This window comes from Gorilla gorilla, chromosome 8 (assembly GCF_029281585.2).
Source record: "Gorilla gorilla gorilla isolate KB3781 chromosome 8, NHGRI_mGorGor1-v2.1_pri, whole genome shotgun sequence".
Taxonomy (NCBI): domain Eukaryota; kingdom Metazoa; phylum Chordata; class Mammalia; order Primates; family Hominidae; genus Gorilla; species Gorilla gorilla.
Window position 1 is genome coordinate 45,038,320 of NC_073232.2, and position 15,637 is coordinate 45,053,956.

At 52.1% G+C, this 15,637-nt stretch overlaps 1 protein-coding gene across 4 annotated transcripts in view; it reads right to left on the reverse strand.

The window, feature by feature from the left end:
• The window catches only part of ADAMTS14 (ADAM metallopeptidase with thrombospondin type 1 motif 14), an 86,721-nt gene that overhangs the window by 45,343 nt on the left and 25,741 nt on the right, over positions 1–15,637 (reverse strand). For all 4 annotated transcript variants that reach the window (XM_004049549.5, XM_063710021.1, XM_063710020.1 and 1 more), the window contains exons 3-4: positions 14,027–14,183; positions 7,764–7,954 (exon numbers count right to left, since the gene is read on the reverse strand). In XM_004049549.5, coding sequence (XP_004049597.5) covers positions 7,764–7,954; positions 14,027–14,183 — 348 coding nt within the window. The remainder of the gene's footprint in view (positions 1–7,763; positions 7,955–14,026; positions 14,184–15,637) is intronic.

Here is a 15,637-nt window from a genome sequence, read left to right on the forward strand (position 1 = left end):
ACTGTCGGTCCCCATCTGCTCTCCTTCCCTTGCTGGGAAGTTTGACTGTCCGTCCTCTGCACCTGTTCAGGGGAAGCCAGAACCCCACACCGCCCATGTACCCGCGATGGCAGCAGCCATCTGCAGAGGTCTGCACGGTCATGGCTCCTTTAAGCCGCAGTCCATCTCAATGCTGTGAGCCTCTCTCCCCAAGAGGAACTGGGCTTCCCTCAGGGGAAGCTCCCCTCAACTGTGCCCCTCACCCATCCCAGGCCCTTTCTGTTCCCACATTCACAGGGCAACCCAGCAGCGAGCGGAAGACCCAGCCTCTAACGGCCTTCCAGAACCTCTGGGAAGATCATTACTCTCCTCTCTCCTCACCCACTTTCTGGCAGATTGTGGCGAGAAGGAAGGTAGGACCAAGACTATCCAAACAGCAGTCACCAAGGCAGGCCCTCGTGGCCCAGTCTTCAGTGGAAACTGACAATGTTCCCCGGCCACAGCTTTGAGTCATGCATGAGTCAGAGGTCAAGGGTCAAAAGTCAGAATGTGTTAATTTGGCCAAGAAGGTTAGAGTGGGTTACTGAGCCTGCCTTCCTCCAACAGTAAAGTCCTAGGGACGTCAGGGGAACACCAGAGAAGGATAGGTGGGCAGCTGGCCTCCACATCATGAACATCAAGGGCTCAGAGAGAACTTCCCACCCACTCCTGCCACCATCCACGTGGTCTCTTATAACTCCAGATTGGAGGGCTTCCTACCCCCTTCTGAATGCATCACGTTTCAGGCCAGGCCAGCCCTGGAATGCCAAGTTTCAAAAGTACACTTTGCCCAGTGGAAAGAAACATCTCACTTATAGCTCATCAAAAGACCTCTTCTGGTTTCCAAGGGAAGCTCCCAAATTCTGCTTGGGGAACAAGCTCCCATCTACTCTCCCCACTACCTTCCAAACTTCGCTGCCTTCAGCTCTCCACCTCAGCAGTGGGTTTCATTGTTTTTCCCATAGCCCCAAAGAGTATCCCCTCCACCCTCACCCCCGTCATTTGAGCTGACCCTCTTAGAACCCTTATCAGGGGCTCAGACCAGGCCACTCAGTGGGTCTGGAAGGGGCCTCGCTGAGGGCACACAGTGCCCAGAAGCCACGCATGTGGAGCCCCTCACCAAGCAGAGACTGTAGGAGCTGGCACAGGTCATGGCCCCTCCAGGACATACATGGCATACAAGCACTCCCTCTCCTGGGGTCCTGTTCCCAGCCTGTGTGAGGGCCCATTTGGAACCCCAGCGTTAGGATACAGATCAGTGTAAGCTGAAGACATCTGAAAGCCAACAGATGCAGAAAGAAGCCTTCTCAGCTTTCCTTAAAAGCAGCAGCATCTGGGAAAAGAGGTTGTCGGAAATCCCCTTAAGGGAATTTCACGGTCATAAAGACAGAAATACCACTTGACCCTGCTTAAGTAAACATTATCACAAACTTCATCTCCCGTTTGTTCTCCTAAAAACCCACTTGTCTTTCCTAAAGAAACCTTTCTCCCTTCCCCTTTCTCTCCCTATTAAGCTAAGAATATAAGCCCCCAGGTTTTGTTTCTTTTTTTTTTTTTTTTTTTTTTTTTTGAGACTGCAGTCTCCCTCTGTGGCCCAGGCTGGAGTGCAATGGCCCGATCTCGGCTCACTGCAACCTCCGCCTCCCAGGTTCAAGCAATTCTCCTGCCTCAGCCTCCCGAGCAGCTGGAACTACAGGCACACCACCACACCCAGCTAATTTTTGTATTTTTAGTAAAGACTGGGTTTCGCCATATTGGTCAGGCTGGTCTCAAACTCCTGACCTTAGGTGATACACCCGCCTCAGCCTCCCAAAGTACTGGATTACATGCGTGAGCCACTGCACCTGGCCAAACCCCCAGTTTTCACCACCCCCTTTGAGGTACTCATCATGGAGCACCCCTATATACAAGGAACTGGCAAATCAACTCTTTTCTCCTGCCAGTCTGTTTCTTTCAGTTTAACTCACAAGCCCTCCAGTACTGAACATAAGAGTGTAGAGAAAAGTTTTTCTACCACAACAGCTGGGTCACCAGCCACGGACAGCACCAGCTGGCACCAGGCCTGGGGAAGAGGGTGAGCTCTGGAGTAGACACAACGGTGCTCAGATCCCAGCCCCACGGCCTACCAGAGGGCAGACTAGCAAGTTACAGCCTGTCTCTGCACGCCAGTTTCTATGTAAGGACATTGAGGCTACTCAGACCTCTCATAGGGTTATGGGGAGACTTAAATAAATGAGGTAGAGTCTACAAAGAGTCTGGATCCCAGTGGTTGCTCAAAAACAATACTAATAATTTCTACAATGATATTCTTTTTTTTTAATTCTAGAGACAGGGTCTTATTCTGTTGGCCAGGGTGGAGTGCAGCGGCACAATCATAGCTCACTGCAGCCTTGAACTCCTGGGCTCCAGCGATCCTCCCACCTCAACCTCCTGAGTAGCTGGGACTACAGGTGTGCACCACCTTGCTTGGCTAATTTTTTAAATTTTTTTGTAGAAATGGGGACTTGCTATGCCCAGGCTTTTCTTGAACTCCTGGCCTCAAGCAATCCTCCTGTCTTGGACTCCCAAAGTGCTAGGATTATAGGTGTGAGTCACGGCACCCAGCTTGCAATTATATCTTGTGCAGTGGTCTGCACACACACAGCAGTATAAGCTCAGAGGGCAGGGACTGTGTTTTCTCTTCCTTTTGTGTCCCCCACTGTGGAAGCCATTCTTCCTGTCCGCATGCTTTGCTGCTTGCCTTCTGGGCACAGGTCCTGCTCCAACTCACCCCCATACACAGCGGCAAGCTGTGACCCAGCAGACTCAAACCAACCTTCTAGTCACAGCAATTAATACAGGGATAGCCGCATGTCCCACCCTAGCCAGTCTTCCCTAGGAGGGCAAGAAAGAGACCTTTGGCATTTGGGTCCTAAGTGTGAGCACCTGGGGTGTTCCTGTTTCCCATCATGGGAGAAAGCCCATCTGCTGCTGGGTTCCACTGACAAGCACAGGCCAGCAGAGTAGGAGACGGTGCCCTAATGGGCCTGAAGCCCTCATCCTGTGGTCCCTGGGGCTCCTGCCCCACTGACTCTGTGGGCATGTCAGCAGCTCCCTGCCAATACACCCCTCTTTGGTTTCAGCTAGTGTGAGCTGGATCTGTCACCTGCAACCACAAGAACCCTGACCCCCACCCCACCCCACCCAATACCTCACCCCACAGAGGGCCCACAGAGGTAGCACAGCACCCAGCTCTGAACAAATGAATGGATGTCAGCCAAGGCTGGCAGTGAAGCCAGCTGGGGCACAGGGCTCCAGCAAGCCTGATCCACCCTCCAGAACCTGCCGACACCTCAGTCCAACCAAGAGTTAAGAACCCAAGCAACAGAATTCATGGAGGTTCCTCAGGGTACCTCTGAAAGAGTTTCTCTGAAAGATGAGAGAAAGAATGGAGCAGATCACCCAAGACAGCTTTGTGGTCCCCCTCAGAAAACTCGCCCCCGCCACTGCCCTGGGCACTCTCACTCTCCTAACCCCAGCCAGAATCCTGGAAGTGAGGAGCAGGTGGCAGAACAGAGCTGCAGAAGAGACAGAATCCCACCACACTGCTGTGTAGGGCTGTAACCCAGTCCAATCCAGGGCTGTAGCCCGGGAGATGCTGCCACTCCGCTAGTTCCGGGAATGAGGGCAGAGATTTTTAAGGAGGACAAGTCATCAGACTCCTCACACCTGGTCAGGCCTCAAACCAGAGAATAAAAACTTGTGCTTCAATGGAAGGCAGGCACTGCCACCGCGTGCCTTTCCCCCTTATCGGAATTGGATGCAGAGAAAGCGCCCTTACAGCAGAGAGAACCATGGGTCACTAAGAGCAACGCAAAATTCCTGTCTGCACGCAGGCAGGTTCCATCTTCTCTGGCAGAGGCTAAACAGCCTTCCCTCCCACCCTACACAACATCAATTTTGTCTCCTTTTGCACATTCATTATAAAATTCCTAATCTATAATGTTTCTGTCCTTGGGTTCTCTTTTGAATGAGTTATAACATCTGCCTGGTTCCCTCATTAATGTGTAGAGTCAAATCTTTAACATATGTTCATTTTTATTTCTCTATGAGAGTCATGAGTTTACCTTTTCCTGAAAATTATCTTTTAACAAAGTGAAGGATTCTGGGGCTGCAATAGGGCTTGGCTTACAGTCCTGGGGTCTTCAGCCCCAGTTTTGGGCCGTGGGACCCAGGCTCCTACCACTCTTGGGCATCCTGAGGTCTCCCCTACCCCTTTCCCCTTTCCTGCCCTTCCTCTTGTCCCCCACCTGCTGGCTCCAGGGGCCAAACCTGGCTCTCAGCGTGGCCTCCTACTAATGGGATCGGTCCCCAGCTACGGCCTCAGGCAGGGCCTGTGATTTGCGGAGTCTGGGTGGGTGGTCGAGTGTTCCAGCATGGTGGGTGTGTTCAGATTCACAGGCATCCTCTCCCTCCCCTCCCTCTCTCTTTCTCAAACAACTCCATGTGGTAGCCTTTGCCCTTTGTGTCCAAAACCACATGCTAAGCTCCTGGGATGGAAGAAGTGTCCACACACAGGGGCGGCCAGGGACAGACTTTCTAGCCCCCCCTCCACCCTCTCCCTGGGCTCCTGTCACTGGAGCTGATCTCTGCTCCTGCTCTTTTACTGATGTTGACATTGCAGACAGAACTCTGCTGCTCTCTCCTGCTGCCATCTCAATGGGTGCCGGCCACCGCTTCTCTCGTAGATACCATTCACCTCCACGTTTACCAATCACTTCTCAGGTCTCAGACCCTGTGCTGTGTGTGCTGTTGGGGTTCCTAAAAAGAAAAAGCCCCTCCCCTCAGGGAACTCACTTTCCCAAACTCAGGCGAGGAACAACTCATACACGCAAAAACAAACAATGTAACAATACTAATGACAGAAAACATTACTTGAGTACCCACTATGTGCCAGGCATGTGCTAGATACCCTGGATACTAAATCTTCACAAACCCAAGAGCAGACACTATCATGAAACAGCAGAGGCTCTAAGGGGCTAAACTGTAGCAGACACAAACTGGGTGACTGGCCAGCTCAGAACAATTTCTCCAGCGGCCATGGCTGTGTCTAACTGCTCTCCAGCCTTGGAGCACTGATGCTCTCCCTCTCTAACGTGTAATGATCATCCCAAAGAGTGGCATGTGACCCAGGTTAGGCCAATCAGAGTCCTGCGTCGGGAGATTTTGCCTGGGAACCAGAGGGGAAACTCCTTTTGTCTCCAGCCATGGATGGGGATAGGAGTCAGCGTTGTGTTGTCAGTGGCCAGAATGTCTGGTAGAGAAGTCGGTCAGAGAGAATCAGGATGTCACAGACAGAGAAGCGAACCTGAAAACTTCCTCTAGTTCCAATTACTCTTATAACTGGCTCCAACCTGTCCCTCCCCCAGTTTGACCCACGAAAGAAATTACCGCTTTTGTCTTCATCTAGATTGAGTTGGGTTTTCATCATTTGCATCCTATGGATCCCTGAGCAACACAGGTCCCCTGCCCAAGGTCCCAGAGACATTAAGGGGCTGTCCCCCTAGTGACCACCTCATCAAAGGTGCAGCCAGATTATGGACCCAGGCAGCGCCCTACCAATGTTTCCAAGGGGACTGACATGACGTGGGGTTGACATTTCTCCCCATCAACTGTCCCGTTCCCAGAAATGCATGACCAGTCACTTCACGAAGGTCACATTATTATCACCAACCACCACCCACTGACAGCGCATGCTCTGCATGGCCATGCTGTGCACCATGCGCTCATTTCAACCTCCCCAAAACCTCTGGTAGTAAGTACTGTTAATGCTGCTTTCAAAGTGCAGAAGAGACACACCAGAGGGTTCGTAACTCAGCCCCAAAGTCACAAAGACAGGAAGGGGCCGAGTCAGACTGTGTGCTCTTGGCCGATTCACTAATATTCCTCTTAGTGCCGTAGCACAATCAATTGCACATCCCTTACAGCCTCCCAGCACTGCCCATGTTAGACTGAGGATAAGGTGATTCTATCCCAGCCCTGGCATACTAGTCATCTTTCCGTCTGTATGATCATGCAGCTAGCCAGCCTCTTTATCCTCTCCAGACAGGCCTAGGGGCAGAGGGCCCTAAACATCAAGGCCAGTGAGGGCCCATGCAGGGGCTGGAAGCTTTGGCCTTCAAAAGAGGCCTCACTCAAATTCTTCAGGACCCACCAAGTACATATCTTCTTTCTCAGCTCTGGTGTTCCAGATGAATGTTTATGATGAGCCATTAACCTGGTCACCTTGCAGAGGCTCAGAGGTGAAGGGCACCTGCCCTGTTGCCTCCTGTTGACGTGGCATTTTCCCTTGTGCACCACTGCCCACCTCCCCCAGGCCTGGACTGCACAGTGTCCCACGCTGAGCTGGGGTCTATCCCAATGGGTCACCTGCCTCCGGTACTACACTTCATAGGGGAGGGCTGAGGGTCCGGCCCCCATCCCCAGCATCTGGCCCCTGCCTGCACTATTTCTACCTTGGGTCTCACCTCACCCAGACAGGTCCCCATCCTTTCCCAGAACCACACAGCCACAGGCACCCTGACAAAGGCCCTGTGCTCTCACCCTCCTTTCCCTCCTGCTCTTCCTTGTCTCTGCCCCTTTAGCCCAGGGATGCTCACTCGGGGCCACCTGTGGCCTATAGTGTGTTTTGTTTGGCATCCACAGTGGGTTTCTCTTTTAACATTTAAAAACTGGAAATGTAGGCTGGGTGCGGTGGCTCACGCCTGTAATCCCAACACTTTGGGAGGCTGAGGCAGGCGGATCACGAGGTCAGGAGATCCAGACCATCCTGGCTAACACAGTGAAACCCCGTCTCTACTAAAAATACAAAAAATTAGCTGGGCATGGTGGCAGGTGCCTGTAGTCCCAGCTACTTGGGAGGCTGAGGCAGGAGAATGGCGTGAACCCGGGAGACGGAGCTTGCAGTGAGCCGAGATTGTGCCATTGCACTCTGACCTGGGCGACAGAGCGAGACTCCGTCTCAAAAAAAAAAAAAAAAAAAAAAAAAACTGGAAATGTTCACTTAAATATCTGGATTAAAATTTTCCATAATGAAATTTTTTAAACACTTAAAAAAAAACTACATTTCTGACTTTTCTTGAAAAACTAGCTTTTCTGTGACGAGAGTGCTGTATCTCTGCAGGACAGCCACAGGCAGCAGCTAAGGGCACGGGCTCTCTGCTTCAATGCAGTCTTAGAATTTGCCCACATCCCTGATTTTCCTTGCCTGTCTGTGCAAACCCAAGGCCCACGTCAGGGTCTCAGGACCCACTTCACATATTGACAGCTCCTTGGCCAGTCTCCCCAGCCTGGGGTTGGGCATTTTTTCCAGATGATGAGTCCCAGAAGAGTCCCTTCAACTCCAACACAAGCAAGGCTCCAGGCCACGCCTGACCCTGACTCTGAATGTGTCCAAGCCCAGAACCCACTGTCCACAGGCTCCAGCGCAGGAGGCCTGGTGGGTCACCTCAGCCCAGGTATGTACAGCTGGGATCAGGCCACAGCCTGGGACGCAAGTCAGGCCAATTCAGGCTCATTACACCATCGAACCTGGCTGCCAAGGGTGTGCCTTCTGGGCTAAGGAGCAAGCAATGACTTCCCCAAATCCACCTGAAAAATACCAGGCCCCAGAAACTTCCATTTGGATCAGCACTGGGGCCCAGTGGGGTGGGGTGGGGCCCATCCCACCCCACTCCCCCCAAGTCCTAGGACACATGGACACTCACGATATTCATGAGGGTGAGGACGTAGTTCTGCACATGCTCCTTGCCATGGAAGCGAACCACCGAGTCGTCCACCACCAGCAGCACCTCGATGCTGTATCTGCCTGGCTTGGCATGCCGCCGCTTCCGCTCTGTGTCGCCCAGCTGGTCCCCCACCAGGCCCAGCAGGTTGGGAAGGTCTCCCAGGCCAAAGGCTGGAACCAAGACAGGAAGAGAGTGAGGTCCAACCCACAGGAGGGGCTGTCACTGTGACATTGCCCACCACCCACCTCTGTCCCCATCACTGGTGCCCCTTTCCCTGTAAAGTAAAGTAGTAAAGTAAAGTAGTATGAGGGATTGCTCCATACTAGGTCAACTCATGGGCAAGAGCCATCTTCCTGCCACGAGGCCACTGCTAAATCTTTGAAGCAATGAGTAGCAAAGGGGTGAGAACTGGCCCAGAGCAGAACGCCTGGGTTCCGGGAGCCACTCATCCTATCTCTCTGGGCGTCCCAGGCCCAATCCCTCGCTTCTCTGGCCTCCATTGTCTCTCTTATAACATGAAGATGAACCACCCTTTATCTCTAACCCACAAGGTTGCTGTAAAAATCAAAGTTGGCAATATCTCCATAAAGGAGAAAAGTCATGGGGCTACTGTGGCCTCCATAGGGCATCTGAGGAACTCCGGGATACTCCTGTGAGCACTGAGCCTCTCAAATCCCACCCAAGAACTGTCAGTGACCCCAAATTTCACCATCGCTGCTCTGCCCTTTTGGCTAAAAGAAAATAGCATTTATTAACTTGTATTATATAATCCAAGAGTTACTAAACTTTTTCTGTAAAGGACCAGATAAATATTTTAGGCTCTGGGAGTCATTCATTCTCGGTCACAACCATTTGATTCTGCCACCGAAGCACAAAATCAGCCGCAGATGAGACTGTGAGTGAGTGTGTCTGTGTTTCAATCCACCTTCCTTTACAAGACAGCTGCCAGGCTATATCTGGCCCTGGGCCTTACCTTTACTGACCTCTAATCTAATCTAATGCAACCCAATCTAGTCTAATCTTTACAACAACTCTATCAGATTGTTGTCCCCATTACACAGGTGAACACATTGAAGTTCAAAGATGTTAAGTAGCTTCTCATGTGGGTCTGTCTGAATCAAAAGCCCATGCTTTGAAACATTACCATCTATGCCGCCATGTAGAAGGGTAACACCTTGAGCGCTGTCAGTCATCTATGCTATAGCCTGAATGAAGATAGAGTACACTCTGCTGGGGCGGTGGAGTGAGGGTGCATGGAGACTCACAGGGAAAGCTAAGAAGGCAGGACAGAAGGCTGGGGTCTGTCAAGAAGGCTCCAGAGCCTTAACTCTTAATGACTCTCCCCCCATCTCACTCTGAAGCTTTGATACTCATACCATTAATTTCTAAGAACCTTCATTTATCCCCAGTTATTTGAGAACTCCCCAGATAGGAGGCTGGGACTGAGGATGTGAAGAGGCCACCACAATATCCCCAGCATGTATTAGGGGTGTGGCAGCAGGAGGGGCCCCATACTAGTCAATGGATGGACGGTGGGTAGGTGATAAAGGCCGGGCCTCTGCCCTTAAGCCCACTGCCTAGTAGAGGGGACAAATAAGAAATTGGATTGTAACAATACAGGAATATCAAAGACTACAGCAGGACTGATCAGAGAAGGCGCCCCACTGGAGATCCAGACCTGTTGGGGAAGGCTTCCAGAGGAGGGGACACTGAAGCTGGGGCTGAACAGAGAGCAGGAGATAACCCGCTTCAGCACAGGGGGCAGAGGGCCCTGCCCCTGCACAATCCATTGTGATTGTTTATTTTACACATGGGAGCGAGTGCGTGCAGACCCCGTCCACACGTGGGTGATGCACATGGATGCATCCACGGGAACCTCTGCAGAGACCCGAGCCGCCTCTACGCTGCTACCCACACGGGTGCTCAGGTAATGGGGATCTGAGGACAGGTAACAGGGAACACACAGGGCTTGGTGCCACCATTTGTTTTTATCTCCTCTTTGCTGAGTGGTGCTATAGTGCAAAGGAACAAAGCCCTAGACTTAAGAGCTGGAAAAACGTGTGGCCACTGGCCTGGCAGGGAAAGCCCTCTGGGTGGACGCACAGCCTGGTGAGCAGGGCTCAGGTGGGTTTCTCCCTCACTTACCCTTGAGGCTGGCACCGCTCTAAGCTCACACTGCAGGCAGCTTCTGGTGGCCCTGGTGTCTGAGCCAATGGCAAGTGCAGCAGCCCATAGCCAAACTCCTGGGAGAGAGGAGGGCAGCCCCCAGCAGGGGAGGGGAAGGCGCAAGGCTCTCTCCATGGAGCAGGGAGAAAAATAACAGTCACCCCCAACGCATGCGCTGTGCTCAGAAGTGTAAGCCCTGCAAGTAGAATGCCACACTTGACCCCTCAGAGCCCTCCCTGCCAGGCCTGTCACAGGAAGGCTGGAGAGGTTATCCCACTCGCCCTAGGTCACACAGCAGCTTCATGACAACAGCCGGGAATGTAAACTCAGGCCTCCCCCAGCCATGACCACACTCTATCAGGGCAGAGCCATAATTCTCTCTCTGCAAACTTTCTGGGGAATTGGGGAGGACCAGCCAGCATCAGCCTTGGATGCTGTGGGGGGACTCCAGCCACACCCTCTTCTGTGGGTCCCTCATCCTTCAGGATGACAGGAGCAGACAACCCTCAGGGCAGAGCAGGGCCCACCAGCCACTGGGAAGCTGCCGTGAGCCATCCAAGAAGCCCCAAGCCAATGTAAAATGGTGCAGCTGCTTTGAAAATACAGTTGAAAGTTAAACCTAGAGGTGCCATGTGACCCAGTAATTCCACTGCTAAGTATGTACTCAAGAGAATTGAAAACGTATGTTCACATAAAATCTTGCACACAAATGTTCACAGCAGCATTTCATAGTAGCCAAAAGATAGAAACAACTCCAGTGTCCACCAGATGAATGAATCAATGTGGCATGTCCATACACTGGACTAGTGCTCCATCATAAAGAGAAGCATCAAGACAGGCGATCCCATGGATGAGCCTTGAAAACATGCTGAGTGAAAGAAGCCAGGCACCAAAGGCACATACCACATGATTTCATTCCATGAAACGTTCTGAATAGGCAAATCCTATTTAGAAAGATAGAAAGTAGATTAGTGGTTGCCAGGGGGCGTTGGACGGCAGGGAAACAGGAGTGACTACAACTAACGGATGGGAATCTTCTGGAATTAGATGGAGGTGATGGTTGCACAGCATTGTGAATATAGTTTTAAAAACCCACCGAATCGTATGCCTCAAAATGGTTAAAATGGTGAATTTTATCTCAATTGCTTGTAAAGCAGCCGCCCTGAGCCCCAGCCCGGCTGGCGGCCCTGGCATGGGCAGCCCCACGGAGAGCCAGAGCTCGGGCTGCAGGAGCACATACCCCATTCGTGTCCTCAGGAAGGAACTGGGGGTGGGAACGGGGCTCCAGAGAGTAGCACCATGGATTAAATAGGAGAGGGAAGCGTTAGGAGCAGGAGAGCATCCAGGACACAGCCTCAGGGGCCAAGGCAGGGCCGCGGGGTGAGGGCCAGCTTGAGCCTGTGGCCCAGCACCGGGAATTCCTGCCCCTGGACTCTGAACGGTTCAATTTCTCACCAAAGCCTTGGGAAAGGATCACCTAACTCTTCTCTGGGGCTCATTCATGGATGTGTGTATATATGAGTGTATGTGTATATGAGCATGTGTGTGTATGAGTGTGTTTGAGAGTGTGCGAGTGTGTGAAGGGGTGTGTGAGTATGTAGGGGGGTGTCAGTGTGTGGATGTGGGGTTGTGAGAGTGTATGAGTGTATAGAGGGGTCTGTATGTGTGTATGCAGGTGTGTGAGTGCGGGTGGGTATAAGTATGTGTTTGTCAGTGTTTGAGTGTGGGTGTATGGGTGTGTGCTTGTAAGCGTGTGTTTGCGTCAGTGTGTGAGCATGAGGGTATAGATGGTGTGTGTCTATGTGTGAGTGTGGGTGTATGGGTGTGTGTTTGTGAGCGTGTGTTTGCGTCAGTGTGTGAGCATGAGTGTATGGGTGGTGTGTGTCCACGTGTGAGCGTGGGTGCATGGGTGTGTGCCGGTAAGGGTGAGTGTGGGTATATGGGTCTGTGTTTGTGAGTGTGGGTGTCAGTGTGTGGGAGAGTGCATGGGTAGGTGTGAGTGTGTGGGCCCACACATGCCCTTTTCAGGAAGCAGCAGCTGAGGCCTTACTGAGTGCCGAGAGGAATTGTCCCCTCCACTCCAGGTTCACTGGTGTACCTCAGACGCCCTGACAGTGGAGCAGGGGGCTGGAATCCCCTCCACAGCCTCAGCCCAGTGAGCAAACCCATGTAGTGGAGCCTCTGACACCTCCCTGCCCTCCTTCCGCCAGGGACAGGCCTGCTGCTGTGAATCACACAGAGATGGAGACTTGGCATCTGTCCTCCAGGCCCCCCAGCCTGGGTGGGAGAAGGGAACAGATCCAGGAGACTCCCAGGTCTGAGGAACCAAGCGGAGGGACACCTGTGGAGGATGGGGACAGCTGGAGATGTGAAGGTCCCCAGCCTGAGGGAGATTCCCCAAAAGCCTTTAGCCGGCTGCTAGGCAGGCTCTGAGCACCTGGCCAGGCCTCCGAGGCACCTCTCTGTGTGCCAAAAACTAGACCCAAAGAGCTGAGCTGAAGCCTCTGGCTTTAATCAAGCTGTGAAATGGAGACAGGCACGCCTAGAAATGCTTCTCCCCACACTGGGCTCAGCCCCACGACTGGTCTTCAACTAAAAGTACAAGTCACAGATTTCCAAGAAAGTCTTCTCCTGCCCCTGGTCTTTCTAAGGAAGGCCCGTAGATGGACCAGGGCCTGGCCTCACTGGAGTTCCAGCCCCGGAGCCTGGTGTGGGGCAAGAGTTGCAGCCACATTTCTTTGGGTCTGAACTCCAGTTCCACGTGCTCAGTGGTCTCAGCTTCCCAGCTGCCCACCATGGTGGCTGGTGATGCAGCTGGTTCCAGGCTCACAGCTCTGGAGCTGGACTTCCCCAACGTCTCTTCCTAAAAGAGGGGACCTTATGGTCTTTGGATTCAGAATTGTCCTTTAAAAAATGGAGCCCAGGGGAGACTCAGCCCTCTTCTCAACCCTGGTGGAGAGAAGGGTGCCCTGAAATCCACGCCAGTGCTCAGAGGCCCCTCCAGCCCTGCCCTCCCCACCTTAGGCCTGCAGAACCCTCTGGCTCTGGTGCCACAGCTTCTCTTATGAGTGATACTTGAAGAGCAACTGGAGCTTCAACTGATGCACTGTCTGTGAGGACAACTGGCTTCCAGGCATTTCTCACACCAGGCCCAGGCCCATAGGGAGCTGGCACAAGGATGTGGTCCAGTCATAACCAGATTTCACCCATGGCCTCCTCATCTCCTCTTGGCCAAAGGAGCTTTGTGACACTGTGAAGTTGACCAGCGGGCCTAGGACCAGCACTTGTCACATCCAGTTTCATTCGCCCAACCATAAGTCTTGAGTGCCTCTGGTGTGTAGGCTCCTGCACTGGTTGCCTGGGCGCAGGGACACCCCTTCCCTCAGAGGGTTCCCACCCTAACATGTCAGCAGTTACCCTTAATAATACTGTAAGGAGAGCTGCCATTTATCCAGCACCTACTACATGCCAAGCCCTATACTGGGATTTTCACAGATACCACTGCCATTACATATAACATTTACAGGTAGACATGGATCATCTCTGCTTTACTGATGAGGAAAATGAGGGCTCAGAAATCTTAGGTAACTTGCCTAGGGTCACACAGTAGACAGACTTGAAGGTAGGGTTGTAAAATGGTCTACGGGACACACAGCTGACCATGACGCCCAGATACCAGGCAGCCTCCCTCCAGGTGCCCTAATAACTCCCTTCGTGTGGCTCCCAAGGGTTGAGTCGATTTTAGGGGGGAAGAACTCACTGCAGGCATTCTACCTTCTGCCTTGCCTCAGAAATAGCCTTGAGAAGCAATGGTGAGCTCCTCAGAGACCTCTGGAGTCCCAGGGACCACAGTTCAGGACACAAGTGACTCCTCTGGCCCCTAGCTCCAGCCAATTACAGCAGCTCCTAGAATGCAATGGGGTTTCTCTGCCAGTACAGCAGGTCTATGTGGCCCAGTCCCATTTTACAGATAAGAAGACTGAGGCCAGACATGGACAGCTTAAGGACAGAAGTTACCGGGAAACTCTCCAGAGGTAGGGAGAGAAGCAGCACACAGGCCCCTACCTACAGCCTACCTTCATTGTGCAGGTCCCCGTGAGGTTCTGCCCACTCCTGCTGGACGGCCTCCCGGCGGTACACCACATGTGTCCTCCCGCTGGCCTCCTTCTCCTGCTGGCCCCGCTCCAGAGGCTCAATGAAGAAGTCGGTGCTGTCTGTGCGGATGAGGCCCGCCTGAACCAGGGACGGCAAGCAGCGGGAAAGAGAGAAATAAGAGGCATGAACACACAGTACAGCCGACAGGCGAGCATCTGTGAATGCACATATGTGACCCTACATGCTTGCAGGCTCTTCCTCCAGGACTTTGAGGAGCCCTGGGATTCCAGGATGTTCTATGAGGCCCTGGCAGGGGAGTGGGAGGAGGTGGTAGGAAAGCTGAGCAAAGGGGCCCGCCCTCCTTTCAGCAAAGTAGATCCACTTTTACAGTGTTGTCTATCCATGGGGCTCTACATAAAATTTCATTACATCAGAGCTTCCATGGCTTATAAAAAGCAGAGGCACAAAAGCCACTGCCATAAGGCACATGCACATACACCAAGGCACTGCACTCCAGCCCGAAGCACATCACAGGGGTTTGCTTTACCTAGAGGCAGACAGGAAGATCCTAGGGGCAAAGGCTCATTATCCCTAAGGTGGGCGCTTGTCCCCCACTCCAATACGAAGCGCTGTTATTTCAGGTTGAAAGCACGTGGGTGTGCACATGGCAGGATGGGGGTTGGAGGCCGGGGAGGAGGGCAGCTAATGCTCATTCACGATAAATGAGCCAGGAGTGCATGTTTTTAATCTAATGATTCCCTACATCAAATATTCCCTTTAAAAAAATCAGGTGTTGGCCTTGGAAATAAAAACAAAAAAATATGTTGGCAAAGTCCAGCAAATGTGTTATTATCCCCCAGTGAAGGCGGTCATCACAGGGGCCAATGAAACATACAACTAGATGTGGGTTCGTGTATGTGTGTCTGCATATGCACACGTGCACATACACACACACGCACACACACATGTCATCCTACAAAGTACCAAGAGCAGCCCACCTACCGTGGTGGATGGAAAATAGTAGGCATTATTTAGCAAATAAATATTTGTTGAATTCCTTCACTCGTTCGACAAATATCTATTGAGTGCCTACTACATACCAAGGACTGGGAGCGCAGCTGTGAACACGAAGCAGTGAATGAAGGAAGCGTTTTTATAAATTCACTAGACCTTCTCCATTTCAATTGGAACTCCAGTGACAACACAACTCCATTCCACCCATTTTCCCACCTCCTTCTGTTCTGAGGCTGCATCTTAGGAGCCCCCTCCAAGTCCGACTGAACACCCATCACTAAGCCTCCAGCAGCAGCCAACCTTTTCTTTGCCCCTTCTAGCTGTTTCTGTGGATCAAACAGAAAACATCATTTTGGAGCCAAACCAAGATGGTTGCCTTCTGTGCTTCATAAACAAGCCCAATCAGGAGGCCAAGAAATGTTCCAGGGAAAAATGGCATTATTGGAACAAATTTGAGGCTTCCCTGTAACCATTTTATCAGGTAACAACACTCAACTGTCTGCAAAAGTTCTGGTGTGCTTGTTAAAATGTCAGTGTCAAACCTTATACTGAGCATACATGCACCCATGCAGAGCACT